The sequence below is a fragment of the Meleagris gallopavo genome, chromosome 1, assembly GCF_000146605.3.
Source record: "Meleagris gallopavo isolate NT-WF06-2002-E0010 breed Aviagen turkey brand Nicholas breeding stock chromosome 1, Turkey_5.1, whole genome shotgun sequence".
Taxonomy (NCBI): Eukaryota; Metazoa; Chordata; class Aves; order Galliformes; family Phasianidae; genus Meleagris; species Meleagris gallopavo.
In genome coordinates, this window is record NC_015011.2 from 53,819,009 (window position 1) to 53,844,671 (window position 25,663).

Below are 25,663 nucleotides of genomic sequence, written 5' to 3' on the forward strand. Positions count from 1 at the left end.
GGGCGGCTCTACCTGGCGGCAAGATGAGTCTGACGGCCGAGAGCCACCGCGTCCCGCTGAGCGACGGGAACAGCATCCCGCTGCTGGGGCTGGGCACCTACGCCGACCCCCAGAAAGTAAGTCCGAGTCCGGGCCTCCCCCGCAGGTGACGGCAGCCCCCGCTGCACAGTCCCGAGCCGGGGCTGCGTTCCCCTTCTTCTCTTCCCCTTCCCAGCTCGGTTTTTCTTTCCGCTCCTTTCCTCCGCAAACTTAAAAAGCCCGATTGCGCCCGTTAAGAGTGCCGACAGTGCGCGGCGCGCAAAGGAGAAAAAGGTGGGAAAATAAAAATCCCGTCGAGTTCGCGCTGCGCGGTGCCTCTCCCCGCAGAACGGGGCGATGGGGACGCGCAGCCCCGGGCAGGGGACCCCGATCCCGGTGTTCCGATCCACACCCCGCCTCAGGCGGGCACGTCGAGTTTCGGGTCCCCCAGGCCGGCCGCGCTGCAGATAAGATGAGGGATTTCGGAGCGTCTCGCAGCTGGCCCCGACACTTTCCAAGGAATGTTCCTAAAACAAAGCCCCAAATTCCTGCATCTTGATTCCTGCAGCTCCCACAGCTGAGTGCCAGCGGCCAAACCACTCTCAAATATTCTGCATCCCTCGGTGCTGTGCGTCGCATTTGGCGCTGCGTCGAGGCGATGGGAGAACACCTGATGCTTCTTCCCTCTTCGCACCTGGGAGCATGAAGGCAGCTCGCTTGTCTCGCTTCCGAAGGATCGAGCCTTTCGTTCCCTTCTGTTTGTTTCTTTGTTTAAAGAGTAGAAACAGTGAGCCTGGCCAGAGCCCTTCTTGTGTAACAGTACCAGCGTCGAGATGCAATATTCTGTGTGACTCCACACGCCGCAGTGTATTTAAAAATGCCTTCCTAAAGACAGCTCTTAATCAGCAACAAGTAAACACACCGTTGTGCGTTACCAATAATGTCAGAGGATTCAACAAAAACTGCTGCAGGCAGCGCAGGAGTGGAGCAGAGGGCTGTGAGAGGTCCCAGAGCTGCCGATTTCCCCGCTGAGCACCACGGGCTCACACGGGGAGAACCAGTGGGAGTCTGTGATTTCAGACGCTGGGCACCATTCTTCCCCTGCATCCCTGAGGTTTCTGGGGATATTTTTAGCAAGTGGTGTTCCTTGAACAAGGGTTAGCGAAACAAAATTAAGCTCTCCAGCGGGAGCTTTTGTGTAGCAGAGGAGCATGTTGCATAATTTGGTGACAAAATAGCTCTGAGTAAACTTAAAGCATCTGGCTCCAGTCCTGCGCATCGGCATACCCCCAAGCCCTACGCTTGCAGTCTTGTGGGTTTGAAGCTGATGGGTGAGGCTGCTGGCAGGAGAGGTGCCCCAGCAGAGCCGGCAAATGAATCATTTGTAGGTAAGGGGGTTCCAGCCCCAGAGTGCTGGCTTTTTGCACGTGCCTTCATGGCAGAATGAGGGTTGGGACAACAAAGCAGGGCACTGCTATGGCAAGCCCCATTTGGAGCAATTGCAGCTGCTGGTGGCTGCACTTCCGGTGGGGGATGGGGGTGCATCCCAGCACCCATTCTCCCTTCCCCGGCACTTGTAGGAGTTTGATTCTCTGAGCTGTATCTTTGCACGGGATAAACACGATAGAAAGTTATGGGTGGGAGTAGGAGATGCTAAGGCATTGCAGAAAACCCACTTTCCCAGCAGACCAGGTGAAGCACGACACGCTGATCCACAGTGCTGGGCTGCAGCCTGGCGCCAGGGTTGGGATAGGGTGTTGGACATGGGAAGGTGCCAGGGAGGACAGCCGGGGAAGCGCAGTAGCAGGGTGCCACAGGATGTGCTGCAGAAGTGTTTGCAGCTGCTGAGCATAGGGTCGTGGCTCAAAAAGGCTGCCTTGCTGGAAGTAGGGCTCCTGTCAGCATCCTGCCACAGTGATGAAGTGTGGCTGAGCTGGGACAAGCTGCTCTGCTAAGCTCTGATTGTGCCCAGCACAGCTTCCAGCAGGGTGCCTAGTTGTGCTCCCATCCTGTGCCTCCTGCTTAGAGAGCTGAAAGGAGCTGTGGCAGTGAGGAACCCCGCAGGATTTACCTTAGCAAGCAAGGCTATGAGCTAGCACTGGAGCATCTCCCTTAAAATACTCAGCTGCAGCCTTTCCTGGCTGAATTACTTAAGCAGCAGCCTCTGAGCCACCAGCTCACTGCAGCGGAGGCAGGCAGCGGGTGGCAGCGATGGTGCCAGTGGTAATCAGCATGCTATTTCTGCTTGTGAGTCAGATCTCTGTGACACGCTGCAGTTCTGTGCTTTGATACAGAGCGCGGAGCCGCTCGCTTGTCAGCTTATTCATCTTGCTCTTGGAGGCAGACTTCTTCCAAAGGTTATTCACCCTGGCACCTCTGTGTCAAACTGCCTGGTCCAAAATAAATCTGTTTTCTCAATCTTGAGCCGCAGCCTTGTAGCTTGTAATGAGCCCAGAGCGCCCTTCCTGAAGTGCAGGAGTGCTTACACTGGTTGAGCAAACCAGGCGTATCTCATTAGCCACAGAGTGGGGAAATGGGCTCTTCCGACAGCCAGTCATAAGAAAATGGGCAGGAGGACAGCTTTCGTGTTTCAGGCTTTGTTTGGATAAACTGCACTGCACAGCAGTGCCTTCAGAATTGAAATGTGTCAGCAGCTCGCCTCACTCATCTTAAATGACTTTATTGTTCTCATAAATACTCTTTTGGAAGATAAGTCACACTTCTGCAGTTGTGAAACATCAAGCAAAAAAAAAAAAATAAAAAATCTTTGGCCAGTATTCGGTCCTGTGTGTAAGTTTACTGATTCAGTGAAGCACATCGCTTGGCTGCAGCAGCACTGCATCGCTGAGAAAGGGTCTGTTTGATGATCACATTACTTTTACAGAAAGCTCCTTCCCCCCAGGTACAGGAGAGCTTTTCTTCTGGCCAGATGTTGAGCTAATTCCTTGAGACTGGCAGTCTGGGGGAGGGGGGGATTCTTTCTATTTTATTCTCCCAGCACAGCAGGAAAATGCAATGACTCCACTTGCCATCAACACATCTCTCAGCAAAAAGTGAAGAATATTCACTGACTCTAACAGCTAGTGATAAGTTCATATTAAGAGAGAGAGAAAGAAAGAAAGAAAGAAAGAAAGAAAGAAAGAAAGAAAGAAAGAAAGAAAGAAAGAAAGAAATCACTTGCTTCTTAAATTGGTGTTTCCTAATATCAGTATCAACAACGTATTTGATGATGCATGATTCTAGTGCATTAAGGTTGGCTCTGTGTTCTCCTTCTCTGCTCTCACAGGGAAGGAAATGAGTAGTCTTGCCTACCAATAAATCCCAGCATGGAAAATCCATCGTTGACTCCTGCTTTTCTCTCTTTTACTCTCCCGTGTCCCTTCTCTTGATGGTTTTGGGAGGGAACCACAGTGGGACCAGTGAGTCTGGGCTATCAAACCCTCCAAAAGGCTCTACAAGGTGGGGCCAATCCTGCTTCTTTCTGACTGCGCGGATCCTCCTAACAAAGCTCCACACATGCAGGAGTGGTTTTGCCAGGGCTGCACATCCCTCTTTCCCTCCTCAGAGACACCCAGGCAGCCAACACAATTCCTGGGGGAACAGAGAGGCTGGAGGGGTGAGAGGGAGAGGAAAGCCCCAAGTGTGGGGGGAGGGAAGGATACAAGAGATAGGGCAAACCTTGTGTAGCTGCAGAGCTGAGTCATCCCCTGCACAAGAACTCAGTTCCCAGTGAGGCCAGTGAGCGGGATCTGAACCCGGCAGGGAGCAAATGGGGAATGGAGCTGAAGAGGAATAGAGGAGAAAGGTGTGAAAAAATGCTCCTAAATCCTGGAAATCCTACACTTCATTAAAACTACACTTATGCCCACTTTGTAACTCATCCCTTTCAGCGCAGCTAGGATCACCAGCACGGTGCCTCCACATAAATTCTCACTGTCTCCCTGGAAGGTCAAGGGGCCTTGGCCACGGACCCTCTCTTGCCTTCCTGTTTTTACTGAGGGAGGAGAGGGTTTGGAGGGAAGGTTGTGGCAACCAAACTGTACAACAGGCATTGCTTCTGAAACATAAGATTGGGCAAAGCGCTGAAGTATAGCACTGGGTGAGGGCTTCTGGCAAGTTGCGACTTCTTTGCTGAAAATGAGGTTCTGAGGTAGCCAAATCCATTTATGAATTGGAAGAAGTTTTGTGGAATAGTTTCAGGCAAAACAAATGGCAAAGCATTTCATTTTGGGCACTGGCAGTACAAGCTGAGGAATCAAAAGATTATTAAAGTAGTTGGAGGTAGTGGTTGCCTGATAAATAGCCTGAATACCCTACTGGTTAGGGAACCCACATGGGTGGTGGGAAACCAGATTTGATCTTATTCTCTATCTCTGAGAACCAAATTCATGTCACACAGATATAACATAATCTTGGGGATGCGTGATAGTCTGGGAGGAGTAAGAAGTACTGCACATGCCCTGCAGGAAAGCGCTCTTCCCACTAATCCTACAGTTTGGTTACTGTACAGCTCTGTGTGATTTCTACTAGGTAGGAGAGGGCTATGCCCCAAGTCTGCCACAAAGTCACCCATGTGGGTGTGAGCCCGGGTTCTGTTTAAAAAGAAGTGGCTGTTTTGAATCAGAGAGAAGATCACCCAGGGCTCCCACATCCTATCTTTGTGACCACGTCAAAAATCTGTTTTGCATAAGTAAAAATACTGTTTTGGCACCCTGAATTGCTTTTTGCACCCAAGCTAGAAGCTGCACAAAGTAAGCTTTTGCTGTTCAGTACTAACAGCCTCTAGTGCTTTTGTAGGACCTTTTATGCCAAAACTTCCTCACACAAGGGCACATGATCACCATTAATGGTGCATCTCTGGTGCAGACTGCCCTTCAGTGTTGCTGGGCATAGGCTACCCTGAGGGCAAAAGAAGCAACAGCTGATTTGTGACCACAGAGAAATCCCTGAGCTGCAGTATGGGGGATTACATACCATTTAATTTGCCTTTTTTCCCTCCCGGACATCACCAATTTCTGAAACATGATCGAATGGAGACAGCAAAGATTTCAGGTGACTCACAGGAAAGCCACCTGGCTTGACCCAAAGCTATCAGACTGAGCAGATATTGAACATCCCAGGCAGGAGCAATACCCGAGAGCTCTGGAGAGAGGGCTGAATCTCAAAGGCTTCCATTTGCCAATCTCCTCTCTGTGAATTTCTCCTTCGTAAATCCAAACCGCCTTTGGTCTTCATCCTGAGGTAAACCTCCCACTCTGCTGCTAGATTTTACTTGAAAGAGATAATAAAGGCATGAGAAGGAACTGCTGTAACATGCACACGTCCTAACAGCCTCAGCTCACTTCCCACAACACACTATAAAAAAATAAAAAATATCACAGTACTCTTAATATGAACAGTTACACCCAGAATTGTATGTGAGATCAGCAAGTACTGAGAGCCTGGAGTTAGGTCTGCAGTGAGCCTACACAAAATCACCACCTACAGCAGGTGTAGGCCAGGGAAGTATGTTACCATTTTCATTCTTAACAATGATATTGGGAATCCAGAGTGAAAAGGGGCTGGGGGGGAGTCAGCTGAGATAGTTGGCTATAGAGCCTCGTATTTATGCCCTGAATTTAAGAAGCAAAGTAATCTTCCAGAAAAAAAATAAAAATAAAAAAAAAATTGCTGAATGATGCCATTGCTGCTCAGTCTCTCAGATTTCAATGCTTATTCCTCAACTAAGTCACAGTCACTGGCAAGACCTTGTTGCCAAGAGCAGATGAAGGCTCTTCTTAGTATTTCTTAGTATTTGGTCTCCAGATGCTGCAGAGACAGGAACCAATGCCAGCTTTTAGCAGGCAACAGGATAACAGGCTCTCAGGCAGAAGAGTGGCTGTTGGCTTGGAAGCGCGATCAAAAGCACCATAAGTAAGAAGTGACAGGAGAAAGAGCCTGCATGAGGCTTTGAGGAGCTGCAGTGACTCTGGCTCTTATTATTGCCTGAAGCCATTCCTACTGTTTGCTACAGAGATGGCAAGTATACCAAAGGACGAGGGATGACCACAGGAACACTTCAGGTACTGCTTTCACAGCTCATCCTTCCCATCATCAGATGGCTCTCAACAAAATCCTGCTTTCATCATCAACTTTTGCTAAAAACCTTAGTTGCATGACATATTAAAGTTCCCTATCATGTATGCTTTCAATATTTGCCACCAGTGAAAAGCAGAGTTAATTTATCTGGCAGACAATCAGAGCCTTTCCCTCTCTGCCATACATCAACTGTAGCTGGAACAGCCTTTCTGCATTTCTGTGACTTCAACGTGTTCTCCTTGGTGCTCAGCCATGACCTCTCCTCCCCTGTCTGCAACCACCTTATGACGCCTCTGTTTCTGCTAACTCCTTGTAGCCTCATGTTAAACAATGGAATGCTTACAGCTTGCATAAATGCAAGATTGCATCTTTAACTCATTAAGAAAAGAAAATTAAGTCATGTAATTAGAAAAAAAGAGGTAATCAGGAAAGGAAGCCTTTTTTTTTTTCTGATATGTGGCAAGCTCAGAAACTCCTATCTGTTGTGTAGAAACCGTTCTTTTACTGGTAAGATTGGATTTGACAAAATGATTCATCGCCCTCCATCAAGTGGAAGGAAAGATTCTTGCATGCAAATTTCTTGAGGATGTAAGCTTTGTTCTTATGCCTTTTATTTGCACAAAACCGTGACTCTAAGACACTGCTGAATTCACAGAGATGCCTGTTTACTTTCCTGTATCTTCTCTGCTGAGATCTTTGTGGCTCTTCATTTCTATGAATCATGAAGCTTAAGAGAAAACAAATTGATAGTATGACTAACCTCTGCTTCATGCCAGCAGAGTGGTGTTTCTAGCTCTCAACACGATTAGTGTCTCATCATATGGGGCGCATTAGAAGCTGTATTCACTGAAATGATCAACATGTGAAATGCCCAATGAGGATGGGCCCAGCCTCACAGATGAGGGTGAATGAAGGAGTAACTTTGTAGCTACAAGGTTCGTCCACCTATGAAGAATTTATGAGCAAAGCAGCCACAAAATTGCTAGTTGCAGAAAACAGTAGATTCCTTACTTTGCCCTGATGAGTAGATTGTATCATTGGTTAGTTAGAGTGGCTTACCCCTCAGCCCCAAACCTGAGCATGCATTAAACTAAATACACCCTTCTTAAAACGATAAGCCTTGTAGTCATTACTGACACCAGAGCTGCTGTGTGAAAACGTCTCCACGCTCCTCCAGGAGCAGGAGACATACCCCCCTGCTGCAGAGGGGAGGACCTCAGCTGATGGAGCTGATGACAGCCAGATAATCTCCTGGCTCCTGTGCAGCGGTGCCTGTGTAATCCAAGCTGAGGAGCCAGCTCTCACAGCCAGCCTGGCACAGCTTCCCTTGGCTCCCAAACACAGCACTGACACACACGGAGCTGGACACCGCCTGAGAGCTCCAGAGGGAAGCGTTCCCGGAGCAAGGCGACATTTAGAGATGACAGTATTGGCTGGGTGCTGGTATGGTTTTTGGATGGTGGATATCAGATGCTAATATCACCCACTGAGCTGGCTGTCTGACTGTGACGGAGGTTGGGATTGCATTTAATAGGTCCAGATGCAAATCTAATAGCAGGTTAATCCAGATAAGCTTTTAGGACAGTAGCACTACCCAAAAACAGTCTTAAGGATATTTGTTTGAAGAGTAACCAAATGGGAAGCAGACCTTTTCCGTTCCATAGCTGTGCACTGCAGCGACGAGAACTAGCTGTTTCAATATATCCCTCTTCCAAAAACTACAAAGTTAGCTGTTACCAATGCAATAATGTGCAGCCCAAATATTGACAAAAAAAAGAGTATTTTTTCCTCTTTCTCTGGCATTCTAAAGATGTTGAATTTTTAACTCTACTCAAGTACCTCAGGGAAAGCCCTTCACTGTAAATCAAAGTTACGAAGACTGTTCTGCGGAAGAAGAGACAGGGAATTGCCGGCATTGTTGAAGAGCATGGAAAAACTGAACCCCTACAAGTGAGTCATCTGAATTAACACAACTGAAAGATATACTTTTTGGCAAGAACACTTAGAACCCAATTTTCCAGACAGACCTGCTCCATTTTCTAAAACGTCCCTGAGTGACTCCATACGTTAAATGTGCTGTGTGCTCCCAAGTGTCCCTGATTCCCCGCAGTTCCCCGAAGAACAGCATAAACATGTTCCTGCGGTTCACGCGGGAAGCCAACATCTGGCCTGCGTCTTCAGTTGACCTGGGAGGCCACATTTGTCAAAACTTGAAAACATTGTGCAGAAAATGCCTCTCTAAGCTTCAGCAACGCCAACTTTTGTTGGTTCAGCTAACTAGGTGGTGGAATTCCCCAAGCTTTACATCTGCCTTTGCAAATGCTTATGCCAACTGGTGCCAGAAACCTCTCCCCTTTAACTCTAAGGAATGAAGTGGAAGAACTACTGGCAACCTTTTCTTTCCCCTCTGCTGTTGCACAAGCTGGTGCTTCATCCTTCCCTTGTGCCTCTCGCATCCTTGGGATCATGTTTCTTGTTTGAAGGGTGTTTTGATAGCACCCACCCTTGCAATTAGATATGTGCTTTTTAGGGCTGTTTGGATACGGTATGCTCCAGCTCTACAGAAAATTGCCCCAACCCAATTAATTGATGCTGAGAGCAGGGGACCCAGGTGTGCACACCATTTGCTTGGTTTGCTTTAATGCTCTACCTGCTTAAAATTGAGGCATGGCAGCCCTTCAGCCCAGGTTTGCATTAACTGAAAAGCTGCAGCGATCCTAAAACAGAGGATTCTGCAATCAAGTGGTAAGAAAAGCTCCAGCAGCCTCTGCCAGCTACAATAATAAGGCTTTCCTGAACACAGCTTTGAGTAAATCCCAGAATAACAAAGTCAGAGGAATTCTAGAAATGCTAAGTCTGTAGTTATGCAATCTAAGTTGCTGCTGTTTGGGCAATCAGACCTCAGGCTTCCAACCACTGATGGGACATCATGCTAGAGACAAAGGCTCCCTTCATCAATGCTCATCTGTGTGACTGGAGAAAGAGAGCATCACCGTTCACCACATCTACTGTGGGCACATTTGCTACCCTCCACTTTCTAAGGCAATGCACTCTCTTCCACAGCAAACCCAGGTCAACACAGTAGCTCCTGGCTCTCAGCTGTGCTCTCTGCCTCCGTTCTCAGCCCTGCTTTTGCAAAGATCCCTTCTCCGAATTTTGCTTCCCGGATGGTGGCTGCCAATACTTCCGGGGGAGGAAAGCCAGATTTTCCTGTGTACGAGAGAGATGTGCTGGCAGTTGCATTTTCCAAGAAAGAGGTGTACAGTACAGCTTCTCCTTTACAAGATTAAACAATTCTAAGAATGTACCCTTGTGTGGCTTATATCCTCTGGCTTTGTAAACTCAACCTGCGCTTTCCTGTAATGCCTTCAGTACACGTTTTCTACGCTCTCCTCCTGACATCTTAAGCTAGTCCTCTTTTCCAGCTTGTCCGGAAAACAGGCAAATGGAAATAAGCAATTGGGCTTCAAGAAACTTGCATAAGAATCTCTGTGTGAGTGCCGAGCTCTGGCAACAGAGGCGCTGAGCCCAGGAATGTACCTACTTTCTGCTTCCTGTATTTAGCTGACTAAGATTCCTAAACAGCAGCTTCACATCTTAAATTATAGGTTAGCACTGGAGCACACAGCCCACAGTTTGGATCCCTCGTGTAACTCAGCTGCAGCTCAAGTCAGATTTTTCCAGGAGATAGCCCTCTTTCCCAACACCTCCAACTCTTCCTCCCAGGCTCACCAGTCCCAGCTGGGGGACTGGATACCACTAACCAGATGAGATATTCAGCACTAAGGCAAATTACTCATTCCCTTCATTGCTGCTGCCTCAGCTCCCATGCACTGCAGAGGCTGGGGCAACTGCAAAGCTGCATGCATGAAGCAAAGCAAAGCAGAGCGTGAGAGCCTGAGTCAGACTGTAACTTTTTGCCATATGCACTAATGAGGAATAAATTACAACAGCGATGTTAAGACATTTAAAAGCACTGCTTGTGGCAGCTGTTGCATGCAAGATTGCTGTCACTGATGTGTCCCACTAGCTTTGTCTTTAGAGGTAACTGTAATCCCTTTTAAACAGCTGGAAAGCTGATGGAAATTGCTGATCAGAAAAGGATGCCATAGAAGAAGCGGAATGCATGGCAGGAAGCTGAAATGCAAGACTAAATTGCAGTAATGAGTAGGACTACCATGAACACTGCTAAGTAAATACTATTCTGCTGGACAGGCAACAGCAAAATTTGTGGGTATGTCTGCACAATAGAATATTCTCCAGTGGTTTGATCACATGTAATCCTGAGCAAATTTGAAGCTGTACATTTTCCATGGTAGGGAGAATAGCTTTTGACAGAATGGGATGTGATGGAAGGTGTCTGGAACAAACATTAAAAAAAAAAGTTGATGGTCTCAGAGGAAAAGAGAGCAGACCCTTTCAGACAGGCAGACCTGACGAAGCACATTGCTTTTTCAGACTCATAAAATGTGGTAACTGGCCAGTTGGCTACTTCATCTACGGAGAAGGAGCCAAATTGCTTCTTTCTCTTTCAATGAAGTTGCAGATTTGAGTCTGCTTCCCTCACCTTTCTGCCAGATTTATTTATCATGGATCTGAAGGAAGTGATTGCAGGTTTAAACCCTCATGCATGCCGGTAAATCAGTAGGTTTACACACTATTGACTGACGGAGGGAAAAAAAACCTGTGTGTTATTTCTTTTAACTGTATGATTTTAAAAATAACTTAGGTGCTATTAAAGGAGTTATTAGCGATACAGTGAGGGGTTCTACTCAACTTACTGGTTCCTCTCTTATCAGAATAGATGTAATAAATAAATGCCTATTTTGGCACACATTAGTGATGAATGTAAGAGCACCACAGATAAAATCTGACCTACAATGTACAAGCGGTTATAAAATTCTGGTTCTAAAATAACAGCCCTTGATCAAAGTAGCATGGGTGCAGGGCACACTGATTAGAAGCTGAAGCATTAATTACAGGTAAGAGACAAGCACACCTCTTATCTACGATTAAATAAAAAGTAATAAAGAAGTAAAAGATTTGTCTTAAGGTCAGTGCTTCCTGAATGACTACTGACAAAGCACAAAGGTTCATAGCAGCGTGCTGGGACATTTCGGTATCTCAGCATGCATTTGTATTGCTCTACGCATGACCCCTCCTTAGTAGGGAAACGGAGCAAGAACATATAGAGAAGAACATATAGAGGGCTGCCTAAAGAGAATAGGACAGCCACTTTTTGCATTGCCTGCAGCAAGGCCAACGAGGCCTAGCTGTCCTGGTGTAAATGCCAGACCTTACACAGCACCGTGTTTTCTCGTGAGGGATTTTATCTCCATGAAAGGCTGAAAAGAATAAAACATCTCAGCCTGGGTAGAAAGGAGAGATCTAAGCTTGTTCCTTCTCTGTTGGAAAGACAGACGAGCAGTGTTGATCTGAGTCACCCTGTTTTAATACGGTCTGTCAGGAACAATGGAATAAGATACAACACTTAAGGCAGCGCTTCTAAAAAGTGGCAAAACCACAACACGACGAGCCTGTGCAACTCATCAGCACAGTTTACCACAGCTCATTACTGCAGGATTTGGAAGGATTAGATATGTGAAATGCTAGAGATGATAGTTTCTCCATCAGAACGAAAATAAACATATGGTATAAAGTTTCCAGACTCGCAGATGTCCCAGGCCTTCAGCTCAGAGGGTTCAATAAAGGCAGGATTTTCCAAAAACTGTTCCCTAGGTTCCCCCTTGCATTTTTATCTGAAGCACCTTAAGCCAGTATCTGTCAGAGCTAATACACCACATCAGATGAAATGAACTAGTGCAATGAAAACACTTGTATTTAATGCAAACCCATCTCCAGCCCTTGGTAATCAAGTCCTGATCCAAAAAAAACCTCCTTCAGTCCCCAAGGAATAAGATTAATCCTTGAGATGAGGAGTATTTCACAAGATTATTTGTACAGATGTGTACAAGTCCCATGCAAAAAAACTAAGAAATACATAGGAGTTCAGCACTAATATAAGTTAGCCTATTCAGGCAAAGCCAACTGAAGTAGCTGCAAGCTTGCTCATTTCCCTTTGTTACCCTCTCCTCCCAGGTCTGCAGTGATACCGTTTCCCAATCTGAGAGGCTCTGCTCTTCATTCCATGTTTCTTCTGCTTTCATCACTGATCAAAACAGCCCTGATGTCTCAGAAATGATGGAACTCAGTAATCAACATTTCCCTGCTTTGTGGAGTTTAGTTTATAGTTTGAGGAAACAACTGGGACCTGTGCTCGTGCAATCTTATAAGAGTGCAAGGAGAAAAGAGAGAGGAAATCTTGGGGTCAGATCCACACCCCATTTTTAGGCTCTTCAACAAAGAGGAAAACAAACAAACAAACGAACAAACAAAAATCAAGCACTTTTTAATTTGTATTTAGGTAACGTGTCACTGCATTCTAAATGTTCTGCTTATACACACATTAATGACAGCAGTCAAATAGGCTGAAAATGTCTAAAAATCATAGTGTTTGAAAAATCAGGTTTAATAGGGAAAATAGAGTGCGCTTTAAAAAATATATTTCTCTTTTGGATAACTACCCATTACTTGGTCATGAGTTCACAAGAGCCTTAAGCTGAGCTTGCTAGCTTTTCTGGTCAAGCCACGCCATACACCCATACATCCAGCCCTATGCAGCTCATAGCTGTGACAAGCCTGATGTTGCTGCCATCAGTAACTGCAGACTCATAGCATCCGGTTTGGAGCTTTTAGTCTCTCACCTTCCTCAAATCTGGCTCTATCAGGTTCAGGTAGGGACAAGCAATGAATGTGTTGGAGGTTGTCAGCGCACGATGCCTCATGCTCCTAACATGTCCCAAGTGAAAATTAGAAAACTAGCCATTGACTATTCTGAAAGGCTTTTTGCTGCCCTGATCTTCATTACATCCTATTAACAGCTCGGCAAGGACCCTGGTGGGGCTGAGCATGCTCCCGTGGGCTTCCACGGTGAAAGCAGCAAAGCATTCTAACAAGTGTTTCGTTGTTTCCCTTAATTAAGCAGACAATATTGCATCGTGACTGTTCTAATTATTTTAGCTTGTCAAATTGTGTCTTTCTGCCTCTCAGTCCTCAGTCAGGTCTGCAGTAAATAAGGGCAAGCATGAGCAGCTTTGTGTTTTAAGTAACGTTTAGGCAGACAGCTCCCCCCTTAATCTGAACAGAAGCCAGCTCAGTCCCATCCAACACAGTCAGCCTGGATGGGATGCTGAGAAGCAAAGAGAGCACACAGGGATACACTCCTGTTACTCCCAAATAACCTACCGCCAGCTGCAGCTCTGTGATTTAAAGACAGAGATGTTGAACCCACATGTCTTCAAGAAGCCTTCATCAACCTTTCTTCCGTGGGTGTGAAAAAGATCATTGTCCAAGGAAGCTTCAACATCCCATGGCATCTTTAAGTGAATCAGATGTCCTTGTCTCACCAGAGCAATGTCAATGAAAAAGTGGGAGAAAAGTGTTGCCATGCATCACTGAGCACTCTTGGCCATCGCTGCTTAGAGCTGCCCACTCATTAAGCAAACTGTGGCAACAATAAGATGGTTTTTGGTCCAATGATCAGTCAAATACTTTTTGTGACCACTTACCTTTTTTCCTTGCTTTGCCCAGCACATATTTTACTTGCCACATCAGCTTTTAGAAAATATTTTTAAAATATTTTAAAAAACAACAAAACTAGCTCACTTTGAATTTCAGCAAAGACAAGTAATCGAAAGTGCAGCACAAAATAAAGAAATGTCTCTTGGACGTGCCAAGAGGCATATAAACATACACTAAATAGCCTGCTGATTCTTAGCCACACAGCAAAGCAACTGTCCATCCACAACTGGGAATACCAGTAAACCCCCCTAAACTATCACCCTTTGAACTGTAATACCTCTAAAGGTAAATTGGTTTGAAAAGAAAGAAGACACATCCAAACTCCTCCTTCTTGCTCTGCTGGGTCATACGATATTCATGCAGTTTCTAACCAGACAGAAGGCTGACCAGCTCTGCTCAACCAAAAAGCCTTCTTCCATTAGAGGAATGAGTTTTATTAAACAGCTGTTGCAAGAAAATATTTATTCTCTAGATGAGAAATTCTGAAATAATTTATATCTGAAGTACATTTAGTTCTTACTTTCTGAAGACTCTTATACTTTTCTTTCCCAGACATATAGCAAATATTCTGTTTTTTCTAGCTCATTTTTCCAATCCAATTCCATATGTATGATTTTTAAAGAAAAGAACACAGCATATTTTTGTTCAGATGCTGAAACACAGCTAAACGAGTCAGCAGTATGCCCAATAGACAAAAAGGCCAATGGCATCCTGGCTTGTATGAGAAAGTGTAGCCAGCAGGAGTGGGGAGGTTCCTATACTCACTCAGTGAGGCCACACCTCAGTTCAGTTCAGATTTGGGCCCCTCACTACAAGAAAGACATTGAGGCCCTGGAGTTTGTCTAGAGAAGTGCTGCAAAGCTGGGAAGGATCTGGAACACAAGTTTTATGGGGAGTGGCTGAGGGAACTGGGATTGTTCAGTCTGGAGAAGAGAAGGCTCAGAAGAAGACCTTATTGCTCTCTACAATGACCTGAAAGGAGGTTGTGCTGAGGTGGGGGTCAGCTTCTTCTCATGTAACTAGCAATAGGACTACATGGAATAGCCTCAAGTTGCACCAGGGGGAGGTTCAGGTTGGATGTTAGGAAACATTTCATCTCCAAAAGATTGGTCAGGCACTGGAACAGGCTGCCAGGAATGTGGCTGAGTCACAGTCCCTGGAGGAGTTCAAGAAATGTTTAAATGTTGTACTTAGGGACATGGTTTAGTTTGGAAATATTGGTAGTAGGTGGGCAGCTGGACTAGAATGTCTTTTCCAACCTTGATGATTCTATGTTTCTCAGTTTAACACTGAGTTAGCAATGGGAACAATGCAATACACATTCTGCTTGATACTGTAGGTACCTGCACGTTTAGACCATTGTTACACTCAGTGGTGCTACCTGAGCTGTTACTGTCCCACGTGTTGTGCTGACATAAGGATTTGTATAGTCACATACTGAGCCAGTTCCAGACAACAAGACGGATAATTAGAATGGGTGAACACCAGCATAAACTTTGTGCCTATCTCGATGAATATAGCATTGCACAAGAAGCGAGCAGGAGGCTGGAACGATATTTATTCTTGTTCTTCTCCCACTAGACTCCCAAAGGCACTTGTTTGGAGTCAGTGAAGATTGCCATTGATACCGGTTATCGCCATATCGATGGTGCCTTTGTCTATTACAATGAGCATGAAGTGGGACAAGCCATCCGGGAGAAGATTGCTGAAGGAAAGATCAAGAGAGAAGACATCTTTTACTGTGGCAAGGTTAGAAGTTACGCTCATATTATTTACACTAAGTCTGGGATTTATGTGAATGGACTTTCTTAAAAACGCCAGTGGTCAACATCCAGTGTACTTCTAGATCCAACATTCTTTGTATTTCTTTCCTCTTTTTATCATGAAATCAGTGTATTTTCAGCATTAGATTTGCTATAAAGCACAGTAATCACTGTTCTCGGTTTAAAGGTGAGTTAGCAATGGGAACAATGCAGTACATGTTCTGCCTGGTACTGTAGGTACCTGCAAGTTTAGACCATTGCTACACTCAGTGGTGCTACCTGGGCTGTTACTGTCACACATGTTGTGCTGGCACAAGCATTTGTATAGTCACATATTGAGCCAAATCCGGACAATGATCTTGCAAATGAGTTACTTTCTGTAAGCAGAGCAATTCCCCATAAAGATTTGCCCTGAGATTGCACAATGAAAGGGGTGGGAGCAAACACATTCATGCAAGTGTCTATGTACAGGAGAACAGCAAGTGCTTGTGTTGGTACTGCTGCCAAAGAATTACTAATCAAGCTACACCCTAGTTACTGTATCGTCTGTCATTAAAGACTTCTATGATCGTGAATCAACACACTGGGAGAAAAGAGGTCATCACACTTTCGCTTTACAGTAACAAGACTGGAGTAGTGCACGAGTAAGTTATTGTTTTAAAATCCCAGCTGTAAGAGCAGGCTCTCTGCTAGAAGAAAGAAATCCGCTGTCCAATAAAACATATGATAGAAGTTGCTACAAATACAGTGACCAGACTGTGGGCATAAGAGAAAGCACATTTCTAAAAAAAGATCAGATGACTCCCAGAAAGTCCAAGGTTCCTGTCCAGTTTCTAATGGACTTTATGGCCTGAAGTTCCCCTTCCGGCAATGCTTCTTTGAATATAACCTAATATAGCCTAATATTTTCCCTTTCTCCTTTCCCAAATAAGACGTAATCCACAGGAATTACTCAACAGCCTTGGAAATAAATATACAGTTCCTAGAGCGAAAGTTCTGATGGGATAAAAGGCCTGTTTTACTACGAGCAATTTAGTTAAGCTTTATGATCTGGGAAAATAAGCTTTAGATTGTGTAGTTTGCAGACCAAGAGGATTTTCAACAACTATAGAGCAACTTCCAAGTAAAGCAATTTCCAGTCTGTGAAGTATGCAACTCTTCTCCTAGTTCGCTGCTCAGCACTACTGGTTACAGTCACAATTGTGCCATCCTGAGAAAAGCTTCAAGTCCTCAGAGTTTCCACTTTGATCAGGGTAATCTCTCAGTTTCTCATATGCCAATACATTTATTTCAATTAGTTAAAATATTTTGTTTCAATTGTTTCGTAGTGTCATTACTGCAAATTACTAGTAATATTTCAAATTAAAAAGAAAAAACAAAATTGTACATAAATGTTAGAACTGGATAACTGCTTTCCCAACTGCTTCCCCCTTCAGCATCTCCAAAAGAGCACCTCTTGGCAAAATTTTATTATCCAAACTTTATTTATTAAGCCTTTCTATGTTCAGTTGTCTGATCGATTCACTAGATATATTTATCCACTACTTAAACATTGAGCTGTGAAATTTCACCTTCTGTTTCTTGATTATGAGTTCAGTTGTTCCCTAAATTGCAAGTCTCCTGCTAGTATCAAAGTTGCAACTTGCAGTACCGTGGTAGTCAATGCCTGTAGTTCCAGCCTTCCTTGTGACTGTGAGATAGGATACATGGATTTATCTTTCTTTTGTGTCCTGCTTGTGCTTGACAAAATGAGGGTTTAATTTTAGGTGGACATGTTGATTAGAGCACCTCTGTAGTCTTTAAAGTGATCAAAGGCAGAAGTGGAAAATATACTGCAAAAAATCAATGCATCAGTCCAGGATTTTCACAGGTTTCACTGGACATTTTAATAGCCACTCTGAGCCTCCCAGAAAGAGCGGGACTGGATGGCCTTTGTCTAATGAGCTTACATAGCTTTGTGTAGCTTATGCGTTTATGCACTGAACAAACTATAGGCGAATATCAAACCAGTAGATACATCAGACCTTCATAGATAACTGACCAACATTAACTGTTGCATCTTCTGGAAAATGTGGTAATAGAACATTCTTGAAAGTAGCAGACACAACAAAAGTTGTGCTTGTTTTCAATCTCACTGACTCAGAAGTCCTGGAAATAAATATACAAGATTCTGCACATGCAACTCCTTCATACAGGCCTTTTGTTAAACAAAGATGATGCGAATCAAAGGCTGGACAATCAGCAGGGACTAACAAGAATGTCTCCACTGAGTGGCAGTGCTACTGGAATAGTGAGTGGTGCAACCATGCTGCAACTGCCAGTTGAAATCATCGGCACTTGCATTTGGCTCTCGCTGCTGGCTGGCTGGTCAGGCACAGCAGCTCAGCATCCAGAAATTTTAGAGGTTTTCTATCAATTGCCAGCAGCACTCTTGGCTTATATAGCAAGACCTTTTTTGGTCTCCTCTTTCATCCCAGGATATTTCTTTCATTAAAATAAAAGTATTTCCAGGAAATATGGTGTCCTGAAATGCCAAAGCCAGCTGGCAGCTTTGACTTCTCAAATGTCTACATGGGTTCTACTTAGGTAGATAATACAATAACTTGTACAAATCATGAAAACAGTTGTGAAACTCTTAAGTTTCCATGGCATTTGTGTATTAAGGCAATACAAATGTTTGCTATTTCTAAAGGCTGTTTCCTTAGAATCTCTGCATTTTTTAAAAGTGATGGATATTCACTGGCAAGAACTTAGTTCAACAGCACTGAGCTACTAAGGGCACTCGGAAAAACAGCTCCCAAGCTGTCAATATACCTTCAGTTACTAAATTTCTAAATCAAAGTAACAAAACAAACTACACATGAAGGATATGAAGATTCACTTCCTTACCTATGTGAAGTTCAAAAGAACTTCATTTTACTTGTAAAATGAAAATCAAAGATTGGCAAATGCTCAAACCAGCATTTGCCAAACAAGCACCCAGACCAAAGGCTTTCAGGAAATCCAGCATAACAGCTTAAAACTGAGAGCAGGACCTTGAGCCTTGTACTGTGCAACACCTCAACCCATGTAGTCAGCATTTCACTGATCTTAAATACTTCATTCTTTGCAACAGGATTAAGATCCAGTGTGAACTTTGTGTTGGTGCCACTTTGGTGCATCAGCTTAGGGCAGGAAGATATGCACTGCTCTTAGGACAGCTAAGCTTCAAGATAACATTCTTGCCTTTGTTGGAACAATTAAGTAGTTTACACTCTAAGTAAATAATAATTAAAATACTTCAAAACTTACTCAGGCTATGTCTTGACACCTATAATCCTTATCTTTTGAAAATTTAGTTTGAGTGTTTCATGTCTCAAAAATGGTTTCATTCTACAATTTGGCATGCTGTGACTGTCTGCACTGGTAGCAGAATTGGCTAGACAATAACTATACTAACAAACATCAGTTCTTTTCCAGCCAATGAAGGTGCCAAAATTCTCAACATGACTCCAAATGTCAGTTTGGTGCATTGAAAAACAAAAAAAAAACCAAACACCCAGCCCTCCCCATCATTCCCCCAATAAAGATAGAATAGCCCAACTTATTCTATGCAACCAGATGGTACTTTTAACCTTCAATTGTATGTTAATTTCACTTTTTGTAGATTTTAGCTTCAGAGAATGGTTTACAAAGAGTTCTTGGTTACTAATTGCAATGCTATGGTTCTATTCTTGCAAGAGATTTACATCAGCAGAGTTCTGTTAGAGGTAGCATTGCAAGCTAATCAACTGAGCACACTCCATAGCAACATCAGGCCATAGTACTGGTTATGATTAAAGAGGTTGCAAAGCTATCCTTTAACTAATCACACCTGTGTTACAGTAACTAAACAATAATACTTCTTTCAGTGAGGATGGGGGAGTAAGTTAAAACTTTGCTTTGTCGGCAGTCATTCAGACTCCATGGCCACAGGAAAAAAACCAAAAGATCCTCTTTGTGCCAGGTGCTTGGCAATTCAATAGCCAGCTCACATGATCTGAGCTTCAGCCTTCAAGCATAAACCTGACCACAGATTTCTTGTGGAAACAAAGTTTTCCAGTGAAAGCATATGCTTGGAAAGCTCATAAAACAAAAGGAATCTGCCTAAGTTCATTGAGCAAGAGTTTGTAATAAACACAACTCTGAATAACCTGTCTTGTAACAAGCAGGTAGCTTTACTGGGTCAACACACAGACAGTCCTGAGCAAGGATTCCTGTCTTAACTTCTACAAATTCCCGTGACATAAGATGGGATAAGGCCCTTTGCATTTTTCTTGCAGCAATGTATACCACGATGTCTTTGTACTGTGTATAATGAGCTGTGTCAGAAGTACAAGAATGTGTGAGATGGAGGGAATTGGCTGGAGGATGCTCACTGTCACTCATGGCACCCTAAAAAGAGCCTGTGCTTGTTTCCCCAGCTGTGGAACACCTGCCATCCACCAGAGCTGGTACGTCCCACACTGGAGAAAACCCTGAAGATCCTGCAGCTGGATTATGTTGACCTCTACATTATTGAGCTGCCAATGGCTTTCAAGGTAAAAAGAAAAATTGCCCTACAAAGTACATGTTTGGCTTGAACCAAGGTTTCCATCTAGCATCATCCTTCTAGCTTCCAGTCCACATTGAGAATAGCACTTATACAAGATGATGTTCTTTATACTGTGCCTGCACATATTTCTCTGCATTACCCTCACAGAGAGATTTACAGGTGTGTGAGATTCACTACTAACAGCTGTAGCATCAAGTCTCTGCACGGAAAGGACAGGACTCCTAACTGAGGTAGAAGACTAATTTTGCTGAAGAACTACTTTAGGTGAAGTAACACAGGTGTTGTACAAAGCCAGGGGCAGGGAGTGGGGAGGGAGAAGATGGGACAAGAGCTGGTGTCCCTTACTCTATCTCAAAAATAGAACAGCCTCAGGAGCACTAAAACCAATGATCAAATCATAGCTGTGATCTTAATCTCCTTAAATGTAGTGATCCTCTCAGACTGCTTTAGTAGGTGACAGCTGGCCCCAAGTAAGGGTTGTTTATTTCTTGTTCCCAAATGTCTGAAAAGTTAAAGCGTCGTATTTCTTCATTCTGCTGCCTCTTGGCAACTTCTTCCTGCAGTCACATAACCTTTGAAAGTGAGGAGCTCACATCAGAGTTGTATCCCTCCCCTGCAACCAGCTCTTGTAAATCTCCTGGTTTCACAGACTCTTTGCTCTAAAATTTTCACTTGTAAGTACGTGACATGAAGGTAAATTAAGTAATACTGAAATTAGGAAATTGAGATTCAAAAAACTTTTAGAGATTTTTCAACCAAGTAAGCCCTTTTTCTTAAAGAGACTAAGGCCAGGAAATTATCTACCTAATTGTTTCTGTGGGGGTGTTAAAGTGCTAAATTGGCCATACCTTTTTTTTTTCTTGCAAGGAAGGTAGTTCTTTAATTACTAAAATCATATTGTATCACAGATTCCAAATTGCCAGAAGCATGAGATAGGAAGCAATTTAGCAATGGAGCAATCACCTTGGACCTGTAGTTCCTTTTTCCTGTTAAGACCTCCACAGCAGTATTGGACTTACACATCAAAACTTTATTTATCCAGTCCCACGTATGGAATCCTTTTGGGTGCATTTTTAAAAATTTCCCACCACTTGCAATTTCCTGCTTCCCCTTTCTTGTGTTTGTATTCTCTGGTAGTTCACTCTCCCACATAGTGAAGGTCATTGTCTCACAACATAAAGATATAGACAGCTGGCTTTAAAGTAATGTACATCTGACTCCATGAGGCTTGTATCAACAAGCTCTGCTATTAAAAGACTAGCAGTCCCAGATTTACTCGTGCCCCTTTTGAAAGGAGATTGAAAAAGAAGTCACCTTCTACTTAAAAAATACACGTTTTTAAAGTATGCCAGATGTTTCCTTTTTTTGCTACCTCCCTCACAAAATACACCCATCCCAAATGCGACACTTGCCTTTGCTGAGAACTGCACAGGTATAACATGCTAATAGACTCCTTCTCTGTCCTGCTCTGCAAAAGCTGACACTTATCTGTCTCTTTAAATGCCTTCTAACAAAACTACTTTTTCCTTGGAATCAGTGAAGAACTTGAGCCAAAACTCACAGTCCCATTCTGAAATCAGAAAGGAAAATGCCTCGATACAGCCAACTGGTGCAAGTTCTCACAGGGACTTTCAGGTAGAAAGGAATTTATTTGCTGAGAGTACCACTCATAGGAAGAAAGCCCTACTATGCCAGTACTTGTGCACCAAGAATGGCTGATATCTGGGGAAACATTAATCACTGACCTATTAACTGAGCCTGAGCCTGAGTCTCCCTTTCCTTTTTGTTCTCCCCCTTATAGGGATTCTCAATTCAGTACTTCTGTCCTTCCTCCTCTTAGCCCAGCAGTGGTGCTCAGCCCCTCTTCCCTGGTAAGACAGATACCATAGAATCATAAAGACTGGAAAAGACCTCTAAGATCATCTAGTTCAACCCTCCACCTACCACTAATATTTCCCTATGAAACTATGTCCCACACAGTTCTTGGACACCTTGAGGTATGGTGACTCCACCACCTCACCAGGCAGCCTGTTCCAATGCATCACCGCTCCTTCTGAGAAATTTTTCCTGATATCCAACCTGAACCTCCACTGGCACACTTAAAGCTGTTACCTCTCATTACTGGGAGAAGAGGCTGACCCCCCACCTCACCACAACTTCCTTTCAGGTCACTGCAGAGAGCAATGAAGTCTCCCTCGAGTCCTCTTCTCCAGACTTGAACAACCCCAGTTCCCTCAGCTTCTCCCCATATAAGACTTGTGCTCCAGACCCCTCAAAGCTTCACTGTCCTTCTCTGGGCACACTCCAGCACTCACAGGCCTTCTCCAGGTCATCACATGCCCTCTCCCTCAGCAGCTTGTATCCACTGGAAGGTTTTTCAGATGCCTCTAGTCAGATGGTTAGTAAGCAGGTACCCATGCACTAAACAATCTCTAGATCCCTCCCAACTACCAGAAAAAGAGATATTTTAGCCTTAAATTGAACAAGCTCAATTTAAGTATCTTTTTGTGATTTTAAAATAATAAATCAAAACATTAATAGCTTGCTACTTGACTTCTTATGGCCTTCTGTTTGCACAGTAGGCATTTACAATTTGTTAGATTGCCTTCCTGAGAAAGTGCGTGTATCAAAGAACATTTTGAGAAGGCGATGGGAGGTGCAGACCTGTCTCCCTACATTTGTGTTGGTGAGGAAATTACCATGGGAGGAGGCTTTTCCTCTCATTATTACCAACTGCTGTGCTTTAAATATGCAAATTGTCTGGTAGCTTTTGGGGTGTCCCTGACTTTAAGAACTAAGTGAGCACTGCATAGCAGCAGAGGTTGTGCAGTGTTGTCCCAACTGTTTCAATGCTTACATAATAACATGGTAGAAAACCACCTTGTATTCAGTCTAAGGTGTGTGGCTGTCTCCAAGACAACTGCAAGAGAAGATGAACATTTGTGCCAATGACTGGTGATTATAGTCCATAAGAATTCAAGGTGAGAAACATGCTAAACTGCTGAGAGACTTCGAAGACTTAGCAACCACCATCATGTTACCTGCAAAACGCTGTCAGCATGTTATCCCTCCCTATCCATCAGTTCTGTCATTCAGGGACCTGTTGCTTAAAAAAAACGTAGCTTGACAGAGGAAGTACTGCCTGAAAACTACTGAGCAGAAACCTTTTGTAGACCCCTGGAAGCAGAAGCAAGGATTTATTCTTGTGAAAATTCAGAGTAGCTGGCACCAAACTCAACCTTCAAGCTACCTTTATCCCAGCTTTGTTGGTTTTTTAGAACACAAGGGCTAGCAATAGAGAAAAATGCTGCATGTTTGAACTAGTGTAATTGCTCACTCTTATATGTAATGCAATATCGACTACTATAAAGGAAGTAACAGAATTTGAACTTCAGTAAGAGAAGACAAACAGAATTTAATGGATTGAAACAGAGTAAAAACTCTTGAATTCAGAGCCATCCCCAGAACTCCATGAAATCCATACATTGTGTCTGTGTGCCCTGAGCTCATAGTCTGTGAATAGCTTGTTGGAATATCATGGGGATAAATGGTCTGTTCCAAAATACATCAGTATGGTTTTGTAAATAAATTCTCTCCATTTCAAATTACAATGACAAATAGTTTTCCTTCAAGTAGAAAAATATTTTCAATAACCACCTGCCTCTTTCTAGGCAAGTTGTTTTTCCAGCAAGACACAGCAACAAAGGCAATAAGTCATCTTCAGGGAATTCATTGAGGAAAGCCAGCACATTTGAAGGAGACAGGCTCGTGATTGTAACTTGGTGCCTGTAATCTAAGGCTGTGTTTTCCTTAGGCTACTTGTCCCATGAAATGCCTTGAATTTGAACTCAAGAATCCTTTTCATAATTCAACAGCTTGCATTCAGTCTTTAGAAATGTAGCAGTTTGCAGACAGACCAAATGTTAAACATCACCGAAGGACTTTCATGAAAAAAAGTGGAATTACATTCAGACAAAAGGAAAGGTGATATTAATGCATTGCCTGCAATATTAATTGCAGGAAGTAAGACAAAGCTCATATTGTGAGGTATCAGCTCATAACTCATCCCTGAAATCTTGCTTGCAGAGCATAGAGACAGGAAGAGTTCCAAGGAGTGCCCCAGAAAATGCAGATAATGCACTTAAAATTGTGCAGCATATACAATAGCTGTGCACTTAGATTGTTATAATAGTAAATAAAATAGTAAAGTAGTAAATCTTGGAAACGATCACTCCAGCTGGAGCTGGACTGAGATGGTACCCTTCTCAGACACTCGGGACAAAAACAGGATCAGAGAAAGGCTGAGAAGAAAGAAGGGACAGAAAGAAAGGGGGAAGGAATACAGACTGGCACTCTAGCTCAGCTCTTTGGAAGCATATTCATTCTTTGTTTGCCTTACTGTAAGGGTCAAAAGTTTATTGAAAAATAAGGCCATCCTGGAGTTCCTAAGCATGCATTCATGTGACAGTCCAGAAGTGTATCCAAGGACTGTCTCGCAGTGGAGGATGTGGTAAGCCCAGCATGAATGACCTGTTGAACTTCGGGTGTTTCAGAAAGCTTTCGAGTGTACTTATTTTTGTATGTTTGCTGGTAGAAAGACTGGAAAAAAAAAAAAATCTTTGCTCTGAGGAGTGAAAGAGCACTTTCCTCTTCTTCCCCCCCCCCTTTTTTTTAATAAAAAAAGAAATCTATTTTTACTTTTCAGCCTGGAGATGCAATCTACCCAAGAGATGAAAATGGAAAATTTATCTACCACGAGACAAATTTATGTGCCACATGGGAGGTAAGCAAACACAATATCTATATATGCTTAAAAAACAGAAAAAAAAAAAACCACCAAAAAGCAAACCAGGTCCTCATTCTCAGTTTTACTTGTGGTCTTCATAAGCAGAGCTGAGACATACTGACAGAACAAATAAATCAAATTCTACTAGTTTCATGGATAAATTTGACTCCTGTTTCTAGAAACAGTTCTTCTTTTCATCATTTAATTATTTTTATAACAAAACAAAATATTATTAAGGTATCTGATGTCTGTACTTCTTTCAGAGAGCACACATTTGCTAGTTGATATACCTGTAGTTCCCCCTCTCCCCCCCCCCCATTGCCTCTCATTTTTATCAGACCCTTACAATAGCAGAAAATTGAAGCCCTGAAGGAGTAAGCAACTGGATCTTCCTCAAAAAGGAAATGTTTTTCCATCAACATAAACCAAATTTTTCCCTAAAGCTCCTCAATTAAAAATAATAATAATGTAATAATAATTATATTAATTTTAAAAGTTGCCATCAAAATAAGTTCACTCCCTTGTAAATTGAGTTATAAGATAAGAATGTAAGAATATTCTGCTAAAGAAGCCTGCAGGAAAACAGCATTTCCTCAGAAGACTGCATCCTAAAATTTTTTGTGAGGTGTGTTAGTTAAGATGTCCTACTGCCACTTGGTCTCAGGTGAGGCAGAAAGTGAGATTGGTGATTTCCTAATGTTCCTGCCTTTGGAAGCCTTAAATAGCCTTTAATTCATAGCCAAAGATGTTCAACATTCCTTCCACACGAAATGAGCTGCAAAAGCATTGCTAACTCAGCACAGT

The 25,663-nt window shown here is 43.4% G+C and overlaps 1 protein-coding gene across 1 annotated transcript in view; it reads left to right on the top strand.

The window, feature by feature from the left end:
- Window positions 1-6: 6 nt before the first annotated feature.
- The window catches only part of AKR1D1 (aldo-keto reductase family 1 member D1), a 34,294-nt gene continuing 8,637 nt past the window's right edge, over window positions 7-25,663 (top strand). Inside the window, exons 1-4 of the mRNA XM_010712931.2 lie at window positions 7-116; window positions 15,319-15,486; window positions 19,943-20,059; window positions 24,779-24,856. Coding sequence (XP_010711233.1) covers window positions 24-116; window positions 15,319-15,486; window positions 19,943-20,059; window positions 24,779-24,856 — 456 coding nt within the window. The 5' untranslated portion in view covers window positions 7-23. The remainder of the gene's footprint in view (window positions 117-15,318; window positions 15,487-19,942; window positions 20,060-24,778; window positions 24,857-25,663) is intronic.